At 40.2% G+C, this 20,856-nt stretch overlaps 1 protein-coding gene across 1 annotated transcript in view; it reads right to left on the bottom strand.

The window, feature by feature from the left end:
- The window catches only part of LOC126260543 (E3 ubiquitin-protein ligase MYCBP2-like), an 831,093-nt gene that overhangs the window by 766,066 nt on the left and 44,171 nt on the right, over positions 1-20,856 (bottom strand). Inside the window, exon 4 of the mRNA XM_049957878.1 lies at positions 3,745-3,947. Coding sequence (XP_049813835.1) covers positions 3,745-3,947 — 203 coding nt within the window. The remainder of the gene's footprint in view (positions 1-3,744; positions 3,948-20,856) is intronic.

Here is a 20,856-nt window from a genome sequence, read left to right as displayed (position 1 = left end):
TATCTGTAACAACTGCTTGTCCAACCAACCCCAATGTCAATTGATGATATGAGGCCTTCTACAAATGATAATGCATTCTCAGACAACCTACCAGAAAAGGAAGAAACAAGGTTCACAACAACTGGACCTAGCACTAGACTCTGTGAGTTCAATAATCTTAATTCTTCATCCTTCTCTGTCAATTTACTATACACAAATGTATTCTCTGGCTTCAACTGCACTACCTCTTTCATTAATGACTGCATAACCTCCTCTCCAGTGACACCTTGTGCCATTGCATTGCCCTTACGCATATTTACAACTCAGAAATAGCAACTCAAAAATAATAGGAACAGCACACTTGTCAGCTAGTAACACTACCCTGCTCACTTCCCCTGTCTACTCATGTGCCACCTGTGTTCTCTACATTGCTTTCCAATATGACCAAAACAATGACATGCGAAATAAACAGCTGCCACAGATTCAGCAAATTACATTGCGTGCATCGCACAGGCTCTAGCCATTCATTCCTAGAATCACCTTTAAACTGAGAGATATCCACTGGTTACTCCAGTCTCGTGAAAGTAGCTCTACAATTATCACGAACATTAACTCTTCACCACATGATGACCACCACACAAAAAAATACCGTCACATTCACCCCACAACTATGGTCATAGGCTATGGTGCAAAACGATGCACTGCAGTGGGTGGTGCACCCTCCACTGTTCACTGTGGCAACATCATCATCTCTGACACCACTGATGGTTTCTGATGGTACTCAGTAGGCTGAGTGGTGATTGTGGGCTGGTGTGGCCCAGTAGATACATGGGTGACCAAGAAACAATACCATATTAGCTCCAGATACACACCATATCATTAGCAACTTCAGGCAGATACACCCCTCTCCAGCAATCCAGGCCAGCAAAGGGTCACAAGTGGTGGCTTCTACCCTGCCAAAAAGGGACGATATCAGCAGCCTGTGATGCTGACATCAGATAAAGCAGTGGCTGATGCCCTGACACTGGGCCATAGCCTTGACATCAGTGGCACTCCATTGTGCTGCAATGGTGTTCTGCAGTGGTGTACTTACACACTTCAGCAGCTCTGGCCCATCAACATCTACCACGAAGGTGAAGGAAGACACCTGGGTAAGAGACCTGACCCACTGCCCCTGGCAGGAGTCGGACAGAGGTAGGTACAGACGGCAGGTCAGTGGTATTGTGACACTACGTCCCCTAAGGAGACTCAGTGCAGGAGGTGGCCTAACTGACCCAGTTTCTAACCCACAGCTGCAGCTAGCAATGCCCAGTCATTTTGTCATCTGGTGTGGCATCATGGCGATGCTGCTTTAGTCCAAATGCCCCTGCCTCAAAATCTGCTACTATTTGTATGGCTCCAGTGCACACCCGTTACACTAAAACTGTGCGCCTGGTCACGTAACTCACAGCAAGACTCTTGTCCTGGTGGGGTGACATCATCCTGACTACTCCAGCTATTACTGCAGGTGAGTACAGCTAGCTCATCATGCTATGCTTTTATGTACATGTTGCTATAATCCATATGATGCCATACTATGCTTACTGCCCAGCAGTAGCTTGACACGATGTGACGCTGTGGCTCCTTACAAATTATTCCAAGTTCTACTACAACTACGTAGTGAGACTACACTTTACTTAAATGGAAACAGTGCACTGTGTTGTCTTTCTAATTATTAATGAAGTTGCAAAGACACATTAACCTGTGTTATAACACAGTGGTGCAAGATAACTGAATTTTCACTTTTTTTACATATGAAAGTAATGATACGTCTTCTGTTACCAATGTAGGTGTAGTTCGAGGTATAAATTACAAAAAATTTACAAAGAAATGAAAGTTTTTCTTTTTTCCTTTCTTCATACACAAAATAGTAAAAATAATATTGAAATGAAAATTCTCAATGGTTTGTTTACCATCAGAAACCTATTTGCAAGAAGTCACATGTCCTGTGTTGTGATTGGCTGATAGAAGCAAGTGGAGCAGGTGTCATGTTGATTTATTAGCTTGTGAAGCTACAGTGCAGTAATCATCTGCTATGAAAATAAGCAATTTAACTGATGCATCACATTACAGATCTCAGCAACAAATTTTCATTTTTGGTATTATTTATTTTAAAAAATGGAAAATGTGATGTCACCAGATAAAACTTACCTTGTATTCCTTGTTAAACCACTTCACTATTGCAGGGAAATGAACTGAGATGAAACCACCAAGTTTTTGAGAAATATGAAGGGACAATACTTCAGGCAGGCTGAAGTAAAGGAAACATTAAAATGCACCAGGTTGCACCTTCAAACTAGGCTAACAACTCTGAACACTATTTACGCTGACATGGCAGAGAATCTGTTACGTATACCTGGAATGGCACATCTCAGCCATGTAGATATTTCCAAAGGGATATAAATCCCTTCATAATTTAGTGGAAGAGCACTTATCCACGCCAGCAGGAAATGAGGACATTGACAAATGTCTGTTTTGTGCTGAAGGCAATTTGTCTTCTGCATTCAAATATACAGATTGTCCCCAACCCCATTTGTCTCAGTCACTCAAAATAATTTTTTGTTCAGAAGCAAAACAAAAAATGCATCAAACACATGTTATTTAGCTACCAAGGGCACATTAACCAGTGTGAGTGCTTTTCTCGTAACTTTTTTCATCACAAAGATATAAAAAGCAGTACATCTTTTTTTAAATAGACACTATATTTTTTTATACGGTAATCCACTTTATTTCCTCATGACCTTTTCAAAAACGTATCTCAGTGTACCATTCATGTAAACATGATGATACTAAAAATGTAATACAAAACGGATTTTTACTCTCCTCCACTGGCACACTGCGCACGTATCCAGGGTAAAGTAACTCGTACACTTGCTGGACTTCACAGTAAACAAATGAAAACCCAAGGAAAATGGACACTCGATTTGCATTTAATTTACCTTGACCACTCCAAATGAGTAGCATTTCTACCAGCTCTTTATTGGTGTATTCATACAAACCGTCAACTGAAGATGACTGAACTGCTCGTATTGCTGTTCATATCTTCCTAATGAATGGAATTACAAAAAAGGCATTCATGCTAGGTTTTTTTTTTTTCATTCTGGTAGTAAACAACTTTTTTAGATACATTTTTTGTTTTGCTTCTGGTCAAAATGTTGCTTAGTGTGGTCAAGATAAGTGAAAGACCTTTAGACTGCAGGTGATTGTTTTCCCCCCACAATATAATGAAGTGTTGACAGATTGGCAGTATAATGACTCAGAAGATAACTTTGAAGTTTATTTTTAAAAACTTTTATATCAACAGTTTCGCAGTTATTCTTCTTTTAATTGATTAGATTTAATACGCTTAATATAAATTTCTTTTTTTCAATAATGTGATACTAATGTCCATAAGTATAATGTAACTGATAGATATATTTAATTTTCAACACAACACTGTAAATAAGGCAAAAAGAAAGAACATACAGTAATTCACATGTAACTCATCAAAAACAAATATCAAAATTCAGAGAAAATAACACCAAATTTGGCAAAAACTAACACCAAAACTGATTCAACAAACAACAAAATTGCAAAAAAATTACACCAAACTTGGCAAAAAGTTACTACCAAATGGGTAAAAAAAATTACATGAAATCAACCATAAAATAAAATAATTTTTTCCTATCTCTAATTATATACAATTAAACCTCTGTATCGAGAAAGACAAAAGCAGAACAAACTCACATGAATATTCTGCAGTGCTAATGCACGTGGTGACATTAGAAGAGCAGCAGTTGCATTGAGAAGACGTCCTGTGTCACCACGAACAACAACAAGGGCTAGAAGGCATGAACAGGCCACTGCTGTCAAGTGACTCCCATCATCAACAGCTGCTGTTTCTGGCCCATGCGAAGTAGCCAGATCCAGTAACAGATCAAACAGTGGTTCTGCAATACATCCAGTAAAGTCAGACTGCAACTTATGCATATATTTCTCTTATTTTTACGACAATAATAGTATAATGACACTCTTTTCTAATGTCTTCTCAGACATAAAACACTACCCCAAATTTTTTTTTATGAAAACTGTCTCTTTTTTGTGGTAAGTTCCTACATGAAAACTGTCTTTCCAACATACATCAAGTCACTGCTACTCAAACTGAACAATAAAACAGTTCTGTAATTAATATGTGTGGAAATTCAAAGTCAGTGTCATGGCTACACAATGAAAACTCTGTAAATGAACACTGGTGAGTACAAGACTTAGTGAGTTCAAAGTTTCATGAGTGCAAACCCAAATTCATGATATCATCCAGTGGTACAGTAAAAAGCTCTAACTTGTGGTAAAGCAAATGTACGCATTTAACAAATTGAAACTGATTCAACAAACAATGAACAAGCCAGGATGAAATAACTATGGTATAAAAGGAGAGATTGCTACTCACCACACAGAGAAAGAACTGAGTCACAGATAGACATAATGAAAAAGAATGCTAGTTATATTCAAGTATCGGATAAATTCCTTCATCAGGCATAGAAAATCTGCACACAATATTATGAAAACGATAGACTGCTACTAACCATATAGTTGAGGTGTTGAGTGGCAAACAGGCACAACAAAAAGACTTATAAACAAATAAGCTTTTGGCCAAAAAGCATTCTTCTAAATTAGAGAATACACACACACACACACACACACACAAATGCAAATCTCACACAAATGACCACTGTCTCTGGCTGCCAAGGCCAGACTGTGAGTAACTGCAGATGTTGGGAGAAGCAATCTGGGTGGGAGAGGTAAGGAGGAGGCTGAGAGGGGGGGGGGGGGAATAACAGGATTGAGGTGGGGGACGGTAAAGCGCTACATGTAGGATGAGGTGGAGAGAGGGTAGGGCAGCTAGGTGGAGTCTGGTGGTTAAGTGATGGTGGGGTGGGGTGCTTAAAAGGAGAGAAGTAGAAAAACTGCAGGTACACTGGCAGAATACAAAGCTGTTTAGTGCCAACATGGGAACAAAGAAGAGGATAGGTGGGTGTAAGGCAGTGACTAGCTAAGTTGAGCCCAGGGAGTTTACGGGAACATAGGATGTTCCCACCTGCCCAGTTCAGAAAAGTTGGTAGGAAGGATCTGGATGGCACAGGCTGTGAAGCAGTTATTGAAATGAAGAATGTTGTGTTGCGCAGCATGCTCAGCAACTGGGTAGTCCAGCTGTTTCTTGGCCACAGTTTGTAAGTGGCCATTCATATAGACAGACACCTTCTTGCTTAGCATGCCACAGTAGTTGCTGCTTGGCTTGTAGACCACACGAGGTTTCACAGATATCTCTGCTCATCTACATCTACATGATTACTCTGCTATTCACAATAAAGTGCCTGGCAGAGGGTTCAATGAACCACCTTCATGCTGTCTCTCTACCGTTCCACTCTCGAACGGCACGCGGGAAAAATGAGCACTTAAATTTTTCTGTGCGAGCACTGATTTCTCTTATTTTATCATGATGATCATTTCTCCCTATGTAGGTGGGTGCCAACAGCATGTTTTCACAATCAGAGGAGAAAACTGGTGATTGAAGTTTCATTTTCTGAATCCGTGCTGTCTATATGTCAATAAATCGTTTCCTCTGAGGTACTTCATAATGTTAGAGTATAGTATATGTTCTAAAACCCTACTGCAAATCGACGTTATTATGTAGGCCTGTAATTCAGCGGATTATTCCTACTTCCCTTTTTGGGTATTGGCGTGACTTGAGCAATTTTCCAGTCTTTATCTTTCTGTGAGTGAGTGGTTGTATATAATTGCTAAATATGGAGCTATTTTATCAGCATACTCTGAGAGGAACCTGACTGGCATACAATCTGGACTGGAGGCCTTGCCTTTATTAAGTGACTTAAGCTGCTTTGTTACACTGAGGATATCTACTTCTATGTTTCTCATCTTGGCAGTTGTTCTTGATTGGAATTTGGGAATATTTACTTCGTCTTCTTTGGTGAAGGAGTTTCAGAAAACTGTGTTTAATAACTCTGCTTTAGTGGCACTGTCATCAGTGACTTCACTGTTATTATCACGCAGTGAAGGTATTGTTGTGTCTTGCCACTAGTTTGCTTTATGTATGACAAGAATCTCTTTGGGTTTTCTACCACATTTTAGGACAGAATTTCGTTGTGGAAATTATTAAAAGCATCTTGCATTGAATTACACACTATATTTCGAACTTCTGTAAAACTTTGCCAATCTTGGGGATTTTGTGTTCTTTTAAATTTGATATGCTTTTTTCGTTGCTTCTGCAACAACGATCTGACTCGTTTTGTGTACTATGGGGGATCAGTACCATCACTTATCAATTTATGTGGTATATATCTTTCAATTGCTGTTGATACTATCTCTTTGAAAACATTCCACAACTTTTCTACACTTACATGATAAGATTGGAAGAAGTGAAGACTGTATCTTAAAAAGGCATTAAGAGCATTTTTATCAGCTTTTTTAAATAGATATACTTTGCGTTTCTTTTTTATGGTTGTAGGTGTTACGGTATTCAGCCTAGCAGCAACTGCCTTGTGGTCGCTAATCCCTGTATTTGTCACAACAATGGGACAAGTGATGTTTGTGACTAGACTGGAGTAGATGGTGATGGGAGAATGTATGGGACAAATATTGCACCCAGGTATATTACAGGGATATGAGCCATTAGGCAAGGGGTTAGGAGCAGGGGTTGAGTAAGGATGGGTGAGGATATTGTGTAGGTTGCGTGAGCAGCATAATACCACTGTGGGTGGGGTGGCGAGGACAGTGGGTAGGACATTCCTCATTTCAGGGTATGACAAGAGGTAGTCCAAACCTCGGTGGAGAATGTGATTAAGTTGCTCCAGTCCTGTGTGGTACTGAGTCATGAGAGGAATGCTCCTCTGTGGCCATATGGAAGGGCTTTGAGAGGTAGAGGGTGACTAGAGAGATAAGGCATGGGATATCTGTTTCTGTTCAAGATCAGAGGGTAATTACAGTGAGATTTTGGTATATTTAAAGAGAGACTGCTCGTCACTACAGATGTGTCGGCCATAGGTGGCTGGGCTGTATGGAAGGGACTTCTTGGTATGGAATGGGTGGCAGCTGTCGAAGTGGAGGTATTGTTGGTGGATGGTGGGTTTGATGTGGATGAGGTGGTGATGTATTCATGTTTGAAGCAGAGGTCAACATCAAGGAAGGTGGCTTGTTGAGTTGAGTAGGACCAGGTAAACCGAATTGGCAAGGTGTTGATGTTCTGGAGGAATGTGGGTAGGGTGTCCTCACCCTCGATCCATATCATGAAGATTTCATCAATGAATCTCAACCAGGTGACTAGTTCGAGATTCTAGACAGTTAGGAAGGTGTCCTCTACATGGGCCATGAATAGGTTAACACCAATGTGGGTGCCCACTGATGTGTTGTTTGTAGATGATGCCTTCAAAAGAGAAGTAACTGTGGTTGAGGATATAATTGGTCGTGATGATCAGGAAGGAGGTTGTATGTTAAGAGAAAATTGGGCACTGAGAAAGATAGTGTTCCATAGCAGCAAGGTCATGTGCACTGGGAATGTCATTGTCGTCAGAAGTGGAACTGACACAGGCAAGCAGATTTCATGGTGGTAAAGGAACAGGAATTGTGGAGAGTTAGTAGAAGAAAATGTTGGTATCTTTTGTACAGGCAGGTAGGTTAGGGATAGTAAGCTGAAGGTATTAGTCCACAAAGGCATCTCTGGTAGGATAGCAGGGAATGGTAGGGTTGAGGGGAGAGGGAGAAGGGAAGGGGGGGAGACAGAGAGAGAGGGGAGAGGGGAGAGGGGGAGGGGAGGGAGAGGGGGAGGGGGGAGAGAGGGGGAGGGGAGGGAGAGGGGGAGGGGAGGGGGAGGGGAGGGAGAGGGAGAGAGGGAGGGGAGAGAGGGGGAGAGAGGGAGGGAGGGAGGGAGGGAGGGAGAGAGAGAGAGAGAGAGAGAGAAGTGGGGGGGGGGGGGGGGGTTCTGAGATGGGTGAAGGAATTTGTGGACGGACTGGAGATCCTGCAGGATTCCTGGAATGTCACTGTGGCAGGGCTTATGGGTGGACATATCTGACAACTGGCAGAGTACCTCCACCTGCAGTTCATAACCACAGTGGTGGAGCCTTTGTCAGGAGGAAGGATTATAAGGTTATGATCAGTCTTTAGGTGGTGGATTGCAGTTCTTTCTGCAAAACAGGGATTTGGGGAATGATGGTGATGTCAGTAGATAGCTGGACCATCCAGCTGTCAAACACTTCACCCAACGCAACTTTAACGACTGCTTCACAGCCTATGCCGTCTGCATTCTTCCCATAAACCATCCCTGCAACACATCCTTTGTTTCCATAACTGCCATGGCCTCAAGCTCTGATAGTCTGTCCACCACATGCCTATCTATTTCCCTGCTCTATCTCATCAACAAATCTGCATGGTCCTTTTCTCTTCCCTACTTCTCTCCTCCCCTCCACCCCCTCCCTTTCCCTCCACACCCCCAACCCCACTCTACCCGAGCACAGCCTCACAGTGCCACATCTAGCAGCCCTATTCTGTAACCACTATGTCCCTGCACTTTCTCACATACAGCATGAACACCCCTCACACCAACCCACCTACCTCTACCCCTCCACATCTCTTCAGTGCCCATGCTACCCACTCCAGCAAAAATTTCTGATTATCTCAGGTGCAGTCGCAGTCATACCTTAGTACCCAGAAAGGACAGCAGCCATATGCGTGCGAGTTGTGTTTGTGTGAATGTGCGCAAATTTTCTATGTCTGATGAAGGAATTTGTCAGACAGCTGAATATACCTTAGCCTTATTTTTCATTGTGCCTGGTTGCAACTCAACATCTTTTGTATGTGGTGAGTAGCAACCTATCATGACTGTTATTGAACTAATTTAATAGTACAATAATTGGAAGAAGAAGCCAATGCACGATAAGCTACACTTCTGAAGGTCATTTAAATTGGAAGGAATTTGAATGAGTATTTCTACAACTACATGGATGAAAAATCAGGAAGTGCAAATGAAATTGGATCTACTAAATGTGGTGCCTCATTTGAGGGATCACGCAACAATGAAAGACATTAGCACACTGTATTGAAATCAAAACATGAATTTATATGACAGAGAAAGATAAACAAACAATAAATATGATCAAAAAATAAGGGCTCAACTAGTTTTAAGACTAGCTCATCAGAACACAAGCAATACCCGAAAACAGGAACCTAATCATTTCTATATTACATATCCATACACTTACCCTCTAATGTTATTTCTATTAACAGTCAGAGTGAATTTAGTATGACTCAAGAAATTTATACACTTACCCTCTAATGTTATTTCTATTAACAGTCAGAGTGAATTTAGTATGACTCAAGAAATTTACAACCAAAATACTAAAAGTAAAAGTAATATACATATAGACTGTGTGTCCACATATAGGGTTCAGAATGGGGATTTATATAGGGTGAACATTAAGCAAACTGACAAACTGCAGGACGTATTCCTGACTGGAAATGGAGGAAAGAACTTCCTATGAAAATGCATCCAGAAACACATTGTTGCCACACTAGACGGCACTGATGAATGAAAGTTCCTCTGACCGTGTGCCATGTGTCCCTTGTGTGTTGCAGGCTGTGTGACTGATGCAGCATACTGTAAGCAGCAGAATGATCCAGTATTCATATTGGGAACAAGGTGAGATGGTGTTTTCTATGGCAAAACAGATGTAAAATGGTCGAGAGGCATCATGGGTACACTAAAACAAGTACCCTCATAGACATCAACCACATAACACAACATTTGACACCCTTTTTGAGCATTCGTGCGATCATGGGTCCTTTCAGACAGACAAATGTGCAGGGAGGCAGCGGACTGTGAGTGCACAAAATTTGGAGGACCAAATTGTACAGGATATTGAGACAAACCTGTTATAAAAAGAACAAACATGATATATAACACTTTATAGAGCAACATGTAAGATACAGGTTGTGTATAGCGCTGAACACATTGACTGGACAACAATAATACAGAGTAAAGAACAGACCAAGCACTCACTTGTTATCACTTAAATAATGCTTTTTTCTTTCATGGCTCACCAGAGTGCACCGGGAGGCTGACCCAGGGAACCTCTATGAGTAGGACTGTGAACTGCATGGATGCATGCTCTCAGGAATTGCGTGCATCATGAGTGAAGGCACATCAGAACCCTAGTAGAAGCTACAGGCGAGTGGCCTGCCTATGTGGTGTATGCCAGAGCATAATTATGTGTATCCTGTATAACAACTGCTCCTATCCCTATCACCCGCAAAAAGTGCAAGGATTATCAGCAGTGGATTTCCCTCTAAGGGAAGGATTTTGTTGGTGGTTTTTGCACCAGACCATCACAATTATGGGATTTCTGTTATCAGTTCTCTATACCAAAGAAGCACCCTTTACGAGAACTTGTAGCATCAATCTGCACAATTGTCATCTGTGGTCTACAGACACAGCACATGGTAAGCAACAGTGCCATATACTATGGCAATGATTAATTTCCAGACACATATTCATAGTACCTTTTTTCCTCCATTTTCAGTCAGGAATATGTCACTGCAGTTTGTTGGTTTTATTTATGCTCACCCTGTACTCTGATGTAAATATCAGGTTGCAAAGTCAGGTTGCTGGTAAACATCAGGCAGAAATGTGAAAATGTCTAGATATTAAAAAATAAAGTAAAAGAAAATCTTATTAACCTCTCCTCTTATAATTTATAAGAATTTTTGGACTCAGTTATGTAAAATCTGCTTAACTCTGGAGTTTGTATTGAATGTGTTTTCAGTTTGCCAGTTTATAGAGAGAAACAGTGATATTCGTAAAGTTACATAAATGAAAAATTGCATTAAAATAGCAGCTGAGTAGAGTAGTGCAACAGGAGGGACAGCGGGTTTCTGAAAGTAGCTATCAGTATGAGCAGGTCAGCACTAGTCAGAATTAGTTGTTAGTATACTTTACAAAAGTGCTGTGTCTGCTTCTGTCTGTTAATTTATAACTTGAGTTGTTCCACATCCCTGAAGACTTTCCTTCATAATATGACTTAAAAAGTGATATATGACTTAATGAATTCATTACAGGTAATGAGAACCACCTGCAGCAGCCATATTATTGAGCAGTGATTAATCATTTAATTACAGTATTCTGTCATCATTCAAAGACACAAGGAGGACACTAACAGCAGCAATACAAAAGGCACAAAAATCATGAATTTCCAAGAATTAATACCAGTTTGTTACCATTCCAGGTAAAATAAAGGAATAAAAATGGAAGAAATACAAAAGAAATGCTATTAGAATGAAAAATAGAAGAAGAGTATGGAGACAAAAGTGAGGTAACAGAGATTGTGAGGAAGATATGCAACACAAACATATCATCAGTAATTTCATAGTAAATTCCATGTCTCACAGTGCTAGCTAGAAAGCAGAAATAAACAAATGTGGCACATTAACCATGGTATGCTCAACAGGAACTACTCAACTTGGGAGACATGGCTGCAGAGCATGTGAGAGATACATTCAAAGTAACAGTAGAAGAGTGGAAAGAAGGTTAGAGTTCAGTATCCCACTGACAACAAGGTCTCTCAGAAAAGGGGTACAAGCTCTTGTTAGGCAAGGATAGAGCAGGAAATTGGATGTGCAATTTTTGAATAAACTATTCTAACATTTGCGTTAAGTGATTTAGAGAAACTACAGATATCTAAATCTGAATGGCTGGGTAGGGATTTGATCTACCATCCTTCCAAATGAGAGCCCATGGCCTTGACCATTCTATCACCTTGATTGGTGTAATTTTACAAGGGGATACAGTTTCTAATCAGCTGATAATGTCAGCAAGAAGGAGATATGCAAATGGAAGACACTGTTTGAGTGCTGAGATATAATTTAAGTAACCGATAATAAATTACTGAAGCAAAGCCAACTGCGACATCTCACAAAGTATGTATCAGTTTGACAGTAGACACTGATGCACAGTTTAAATGTGATATTTATCTATATATCATCATCTTAAAGTCCAACTGTAACAAATATTTATTATCTTTACTACAGTGGGAAACTGAATTTTTCTGTCCAGTATTTCAGCAAGAAACCACATTGTCATCATCAGACACACTAATCAACTGATTGCGGAGGAATGAGCACAAGGTAGTGATTTATAGGAATGGTGTTTAATATGGTTTTAGTAGTTACGATAAAAAAGTCACAGTCGTCGTCAGGGCTAAAACTGATTGTCGTAAACTAGCGAGGCTCCCACTTTTATATGCAAAGGACGGCTTCTGATTGGCTGGAATACATCATAGCAACAGCGATATGGCACATAGTGCACTGGATAAAGAAAAATTGCAGAGGAAAACTTCCCGCATTTTACCTCCTGATTCAAGGGATGGCACTGCAAGCAACGCGGGATAGAAACTACATCTATGGAAGTAGAGGGCATCACTTCACTATGCGCCATATTGCTGTTGCTATGACATATTCCAGCCAATCAGAAGCCGTCCTTTGCATATAAAAGCGGGAGCCTCGCTAGTTTACGACAGTCAGTTTTAGCCCTGACAACGACCATGGAGGTAGTGGTCGAAAGCTTGGAGTTTTATCCTGAATTGACGTGGCACATACACCGAGAGATTTTTATTTTACTGCTTAAACATTTGCAGCACATTTTGCCTTGCCACTGGAATATGGGTGAAATAGTGAATTAAACAGATGGGGATACAGAAACAATCAAAAGCTGTCACCATGAATTTGGGCCCATTGCCCAATACTATGGTTTGGGGAAGTCCTTCGATGGCTAGAATCTGGATGAGCACCTTAACTGTAACGTCCATTGTGATGAGCATCATGCTGATCACATACGGGTAATCGGAGTAAGTGTCCCTGACTTTCAGCCACATCGATCCCAGAAATGGTCCTGCAATGTGCAATGTCCAATTGAATGCAAGCCAGGTACTGAAAGATTTAGGTGGTGCAGCCCAATGCTGGATGCAAGTGGGACAGCTGTGCACTGTGGCCTCCATATCTGTGTTTAAACCTGGCCAGTAAGTGTGTTGCAGCAATAGGATTGTCACCTGTCACATTCCCCAGTGCCCATAAATAGCTCTAAAACCCGATGCCACAGGATGCAAGGGATGATGACACACTGAGTATCAGTCTCAGCATGTATCAGGAGAGCACTGTTGATAACTGGCAGATGGATGGTGTAGGTGAGCCCAGGCCCGGAGCTCTAGATTGGTTTTCTTTAAAAAGTATATGTGGTGCCCATAGAGCACAAAGTGCATGATGTGCCATAACACTGATTCTTGATAAATGTCTGCTGTGATTCGTGCAACTGCAGAGGTAAGGCCATTCAAGATGCATCTCCATTCTATATGGAAAAATGAGATTTGCTGCTGGTCCAAGGTTAGGTCCAGTGCCATAAGTTCTGCATTTGTGTGTTGTATTATAGGCTTGTACTTAATGGTATAAAATTGTAATTGCTGAGGAAAAGCACCCAATGCTGGAGCCCTTGTGTTGTCTGTTCTGCAAGACTGAAGTGAAGCTCGAGAGGTGCTAACAGTGATTTGTAACCCGTAATTAAAGTAAACTCAGTCTGAACAGGTAAACATGGAATTTCTTAATGACAAAAACAATCTCTAAGGCTTCTTTTTTGATTTGTGGGTAGTTCTTTTGAGTGATTTTCGATCATGTTGGCAATGGGTTGCTCAGTTCCATCATTTTTTCTATGTGCCAACATTGTCCCAATGTCACAAAGAGTGGCAGCTGTGGCCAGAAGGAGTGGATGTGATCATGAAAATGTTGTAAGACAGGGTGCCGAACGCAGCACACACTTCAACTGTGTGAAAGCATGGTGACAGGCAGCTGTCCACCTATACTGATTGCCTTTTTTCTGCAATGGTTTAATTGATGCATGATGTGGGCCACTTCTGGGAGAAACTTTGAATAATAATTTACCTCTCCCAAAAAAAGCCTACAACTCCTGTAAGTTTTGGAAAAATGGTAAAGAGTCAATAGCTGGAATGTTGTTATCAACTGGCTGAATCCCTTCTTTGCTGAGCAAGTGCCCAAGGTATTCCACCTGCTCCTGGAAAAAACTATGATTTGTCTAAGCAGTTAGCCCCACATTTCATAATACAGTGAACAGAGTGCAAAGATTTCACAGGCACTCCTGATGCATGTGGGTATGGTTAACAGCTCCAGATATTTCGGGAAAAGTGCCAGAGTGGAAGAGATCACAAAAGTCAAGCATATTTGTAAACGCTGAAGGGAGTATTGAGAACCACAATGTTTTGCAATTCTTTGTCCAGTGGGATCTGCAAATATGCATCACCATGATAAATCTTAGAAAAATATTTCCTTCAACAAGCTCTGTGATGAGGTCTTCTGGACATGGCACAGTGTAGGTTTTGACCTGTACCTGGGCATTGACAGTGTATTTAAAATCACAGCATAGCTGGATTTCTTGACCACTACCAGAGGCATGGCACAGTACTTGATTTAACTAGTTCAATCTCCCAGCCTCACAGAGGTGATTAAATTTCTTCTTATGGCTGTCCATAAGGATACAGGAATGAGGTGTAGTTGGCAGAAATGAAGCACCGTGTCTGGACAGTTGTGTGGGTGCCTCTACATTTGAGAAATAGCCACAGCCTATATTGGGCAAGTACCCTATACCTGCAGTTGATACTTCAGAAGCTGAATTTCCTGACAGACCAACTCATTTTTCTCCTGTTGCTGTTGTTGAAACTGTTGTCAGAACTATTGCAAAAACTGCTGCTGCAGTAGCAACTTTTGCTGTTGCTGTTCCAAGAGGTTTACAACCTTAGTGGTCAATACAGTGATGAGATTTAGCAGAGGGCCAGGAATGAGTAAAGAATCCACTGAAGTTGGACCGAGTGGCTAGGGTCATCAAAAGTTGGTCACTGAGGGTGAACAGAAAGACAGACAACAATAGAAAACACACAACAGAGACACCACAGAAGAATACCAAGACTAAACAAGTAATCCACAGTGCATAAACCTAAGACTTAGAGAAATCTGAGAGCAAACCAACAATGTGTAATGAGAACTGTAAGAGCACACATAGAATACACAACTTAAGGTGGAGCCATGGTGCAGTGAACTTCATAGTGCTGTCACCAACACATTGCGATACAGAGAGGTCAGGGCTGCAGTAAGGCAATAGTAGTGCTCGCAGCTGTAACAGTGCCACATATCAGCCAAGATCAAGTTTCATGCCAACCAGTGGGCTTTCAAAGTCACCAGGTTGGGATACCAGACTTCTCGTAATCATATTTAAGCAACAAGCAATAATTTTACAACAATGGATATTCCAAGATTGAAATAATAAACAAAAATTGAGATAGACAACCAATGATCTGCAACTGACTGATGTGTGGCACATAGACACCTGTTGTAGTCAGAGAACTGTACTCATTTTGGAGTACACACACTCACAATCACGCAAGCAACCAAATGCATGCATCTGTAGGCACAATCACATCTGCTGTGTACCATATTGAATATTTAAACTTCAGTCTTACTGAAAGGGTGAAAAATTCATGCATTTAAACCACGGCCTCTCACATGGAGAAAAATCACTTGCATGAAAAGCAAGATGCAGAGTGTATTTGCATGGCGCATCAGTCCACCTTAGTTTAATTTGCCTCAACTCAGCTTGCACAACGAAGTCGTCGAGTGCGTTGATAGATGGCTTGCTCGACACTGAAATGTATAAGCGCAATACAGCTACTAGAATACTGGAACAACCTGCTCCAGGAAAAGCAAAGATTTCTGAATGTCCACTCAAACCAGAGTGGGAGCTTTTTTATTTTTTTGTTGGTTGTGACAATAAAGTCAAATGTCTAACCTGCAAAACAGTAATTACTTATATCAGAAAATTGTCTAGTGAAAGAAACTTCACAAAAGTACAGTTAATTATAGAGGATGCCTAACAGTAAGAATTAAGGAAGTTGCAAACTCTAGCAGAAGAGAATTCTGTGTCCACAAATGAGGTTTGTATCAGAGCTTTAACAGGTTTATTTTGATTAAAAGTTCTACGAAATGAACTAAAGTCTGTTTACAGTCTTCTAAAATGTGGTTTTGTTTTTGTTTGTATTATTGCTAACACAATCTTTTTTCACAAATTTAGGGTGAAAATGATGAAGGGTGCTGCAAACAGGCTCTTAGGGCTAGTTTTAAAGTTGGTCTACATTTAGCAAGAGTTGGGAAGCTGTTTATGGAAGATCCAGTAATAAAGAATAGTAGAGACAATGAATCACACATTAGCTCCCATATACAGCAGAATACCACTTTCCAGTATAGCACTAGCTCAGTGAATCAATGATATTTCTAAGTTCAGTTCCCCATGTGTATATGAAGGGTTTATTTCTGTTTTGTCTTTTACATGCAAGTATTTCTAACTGTAATTTAAAAAATGCTCTAAGAATTTCTGTCAGCCAATCCCTTGTTCCAGATCTTAGTAGCACAATTCAAGTTATTTAAGTCTCATTTGCACCAGTAATCTTTTCCCACCGATCTATGCCCTCCACCCACTGCACATAAGTATTTGGCAATGATGATGAAAACAGAGATGAAGTCTTGGAAATGGTTGAGACAGCTGGAGCTAGCAGGACAAGCATAGGTATAGAGAGAGACAGCACAATGGTGCAAAGTCGAGGAGTGTGGATTTTCACAGACATCATCTTCTGCATTCTGCACTGCACGATGTGCTGGTGGAAACGCCCCAAGAGCCTCTGATTTAAACTTTGGACAATATGAAAATGCCATGACACCACACATGTGTATCTGATTCTATACAAAATAAAGATAAGTAATAACACTCATTAACTTACCTACAAAGAATGAGAGTGAAGAGGGAGAAATTTAGTAAATTTCTTATGTCAGCAGCAGATGACTGTTAAAAGACAAATATTTATACCAAGACAGAAGCATCTTGATGAGAATGTAAAAATGTAGTGAAAGAAAAGAATTTGCCCAAACAGAAATTAATTAATAAAAAATACATGAAACAGGTTTTTACAAAGAAACAGAATATTTTGCACAATAATATAGAAATAAGAAACTCATAAACAGAGCACCAGTTGTAAAACATCTGAAGAAGGCTGTTCTCAAAACATCTTCATTATCGCAAAAGACATGTTATGAGACAAGCAGCATTAACAGACAAACAAGATCAAATGAGCAATGCCTTCAAACATACTGATCTGAAAATTAACAAATGTATTCTGTAGAATACTATAACAAAATAAATATTCAACAGAAATTGAGAACTTTTTTCAATCAGTGAGAAATTTCCACCATAGAATTATCACTTTTCACCAACCTTTTTCTGTTTACCTGCAACATGCACTTTTTGTAGATAGAGACAAAAGAAAAACCCACACCATTAAAATGAAATGCACTGGACACACAAACTTCAGGCCAGGGAGGATAAACAACAGACAGACAAATGGCAAAGAAACTGATATTAACAAACCTGTTACTGAAATTACATGAAGTGGAAAATATCAGTATGAGCATTTAATCAAACAGAGACCACTATGACAGGTACGAAATTGTGTGCTCTGCTCCCTAATTCTGAATGGGAGAAACTGGAAAATATCTTGCAGCTAGTGTTTTGTCCCTGTTCGGGGGAACATTTGCCATCAAACAATACTGTTCACATTAGCACTACGGTAGTTAGCTGTGAATGTGATGGCTTGCCAGTTTCTTTATTTCAAAATGAATGATGAAGCAGTTTCTTTGTCCACCATGGGTACTTCCCTTGTATATCACTTCTCCTCTTGCAGTGATACAAAACAAAAGGTACAGATATAGTGGTGATGCACAATGCTGCTTGGTGTAAACTGCTACTGCCATGAAATTTCGAGTTACAACATCTTTAAAATGCTGCACAAATATCTCTCGAGTTTCTTGTTCTGCTACACCATGTAATCTTCTGATGGTGCGCTACTTCTCCTTTGCAGTTTGTGCTGGAAATGACAACGTCTCACCTGTTTCTTCAATGGACAAATAATAAAAAGACAACTTCCTTCATATAAATATTGTGCCATCAGTTACAACTGGTCACACCTAATACAACTTTGTATACAAAAAATATGCTTGCAAGTCAAAAAATTATTACTACTCGTTTGACAGTTCTTTTCCAAGCATAGCATGAATATTTAATCAAATTTAATAACAGCTTCAACTTTTGTTCCTGTAACAATAATGCTGATATCATGATCTACTCTTCCAAGGCCGGCAGCGCACTTCCTAGATGGGGTGGTGATGGCACGGAGTAATTAGTCAAACAACAAGTGTCACTACAATGGGGAAGACTGTTTTTGGCACTCCATATGGCTAATACACTACATCCATCTCAGCTCATGAACATGCACATGGCCGGCCGCGGTAGTCTAGCGGTTCTAGGCGCTCAGTTTGGAACCACGCGACCGCTACGGTCGCAGGTTCGAATCCTGCCTCGGGCATGGATGTGTGTGATGTCCTTAGGTTAGTTAGGTTTAAGTAGTTCTAAGTTCTAGGGGACTGATGACCACAGATGTTAAGTCCCATAGTGCTCAGAGCCATTTGAACCAACATGCACATGAGGAACACAGAAACTTTCCTGCAGTATACTATTCAAAACATAACACTTAGCAAACATGCAACAAGAATTGCAAAGATCATGATCATCATTCATTGGTTACAAAATGTGAGATTTGCACATCACTTTCCCCAACATGATATGTTACAGCTCAGTGGGTGCACTGAGTAAGGAAGGAGGAGCTCTTGCTTTCTTTTGGAATGTACCTTTTCCCACGGAAGCCATTGTGTTGAATGGAACTTCCTCTATCTATTCTCTACACTCTCTTCTACTGGCATCCAAGAACAAGTTTCCAGACAGGAAAAAACCCTCAGGTTTGAAAAAGAATGTAATAATTCCAGTTACAAAGAAGGAAGGCATTGACAGGTGTGACTATTATCAAATCATGAATATGAACAGGATATAATGCTACTCACCTGAGCACAATGAAAAAGAATTCCAGAAATATTTCAGCTTTTGGACAAAGTCCTTCTTCAAAAGTAGAAAAAAACACCCACACACATTCACACAAGCACAACTCATAAGCACACAGCCACTGTCTCCGGGCACCAAGACCTCATCAAAGTGCTGCTTATCTCAAACACAGTCACAGTTGGACTTTAATTCCAGGAGATGAAAGTGGCCAAATGTGTGTGAGTTGTGCTCTCGTGAACGTGTGTACGAGTTTTCTACATCTGATGAAGGATGTTGTTCAAAAGGTGAAATATTTGTAGTAGCTGAAATATTTCTAGTATTCTTTCTCACTGTGCCTGTCTGCAACTCAATGCCTTCCCTTTGTGGTGAGTAGCAATCTACACTATCCATATCACTGTCATTCCAGCCTAGACTTCCCCATTCTTTCATTTTTCCAAACCATTAGTTTAATATGGCATGGTTTCAAAATACTGATGCAAATTATTTACAGAAGAATGGAAAGAGTGGTAGAAGCTACTTCAGGAAAGATCAATTTGGGTTCCAGAGAAATGTAGCAACATGCGAGGTGATACTGACTATATAGATTGTCTTAAATGATAGGTTGAATAAATACATCTTACATTTCTAGTATTGGCAGATTTAGAAAAAGCTTTTAACAATGCTGACTGGACTACACTCTTTGAAATTCTGAAGATAACAGGGATAAAATACATGGAGCAAAAAGTTACCTACACCTTGTACGGAAATCAAGCTGCAGTTACAAGGGCTGAAGGGCATAAAAGGGAGGCAGTAGTTGAGGATGGAGTGCAACAGAGTGTTAGGCTATCCCCCATGTTATTCAATCTGTACGTTGAGCAACCAGTAAGAAATTTGGAAAGAAAATTAAAGTCAAGAGAGATGAACGTTCAGGTTTGCTGATGACATTGTAATCTGTCAGATACTGCAAAGGACATGGAAGAGCAGTTGAATGGCACAGACAGTGTCTTGAAGGGAAGTTATAATATCATTAAAAATAAAACAATGGAAATCAAACTAAATCACAAAATTAAATTATGAAACCATGAAATTAAATTATGAAATGAAACACTAAAAGCAGGAGATGAATTTTGTTATTTGGGTAGAAAAATAGTGATGATCTGAAAAGTAGAGAGGATATAAAATGCAGACTGGCAAAAGCTAGGAAAGCATTTCTGAAACAGAAAAATCTGTTAACATCTAACAGAAAATTAAATGTTAGGGAGTCTTTTCTGGATGTATCTCTCTGGACTGTAGCCTCATACAGGAGTGAAATCTGGTTGATTAACAGTTCACACAAGATGAGAAAAGAAGCTTATGAAATATCATGTTACAGAGTAACACTGAAGATTAATGAGGAGATACTGAACTGAATGGGGAGAAAAGAAATTTATGGCACAACTTGAGTAAAAGAAGGGATCCACTAACAGGACACATTCTGAGTGATCCAGGAATTGTCAATTTGGTTAAGGAGGGCAATGTGGCAGGTAAAAATGAGTAAGATCAAGGGTTGACTACAGTAAGCTGGTTCAAATGAGAGTAAGCTGCAGTAGTTATTCGGACATGAAGAGGCTTGCACAGGAAATACTAGTGCGGAAAGGTAAATCAAGCCAGTCTTCGAACAACACACTGTCACAACAACAGGATATGCAAAGTGAAGCGATGCCTTTACACAGCAAAGCTACAATGGTTACTCACAAAAATATTGAAATTTCAAGTTGCACCATGGTTATGAGTGCAAGTTAAATTACAGATCTTCCTAGAACTGGCTGGGCAAGTCAGTT

Source organism: Schistocerca nitens, chromosome 5 (assembly GCF_023898315.1).
Source record: "Schistocerca nitens isolate TAMUIC-IGC-003100 chromosome 5, iqSchNite1.1, whole genome shotgun sequence".
NCBI classification, from domain to species: Eukaryota; Metazoa; Arthropoda; class Insecta; order Orthoptera; family Acrididae; genus Schistocerca; species Schistocerca nitens.
The sequence above is the reverse complement of the archived record's forward strand: the minus strand, read 5'-3'. Positions and strand labels throughout refer to the sequence as shown.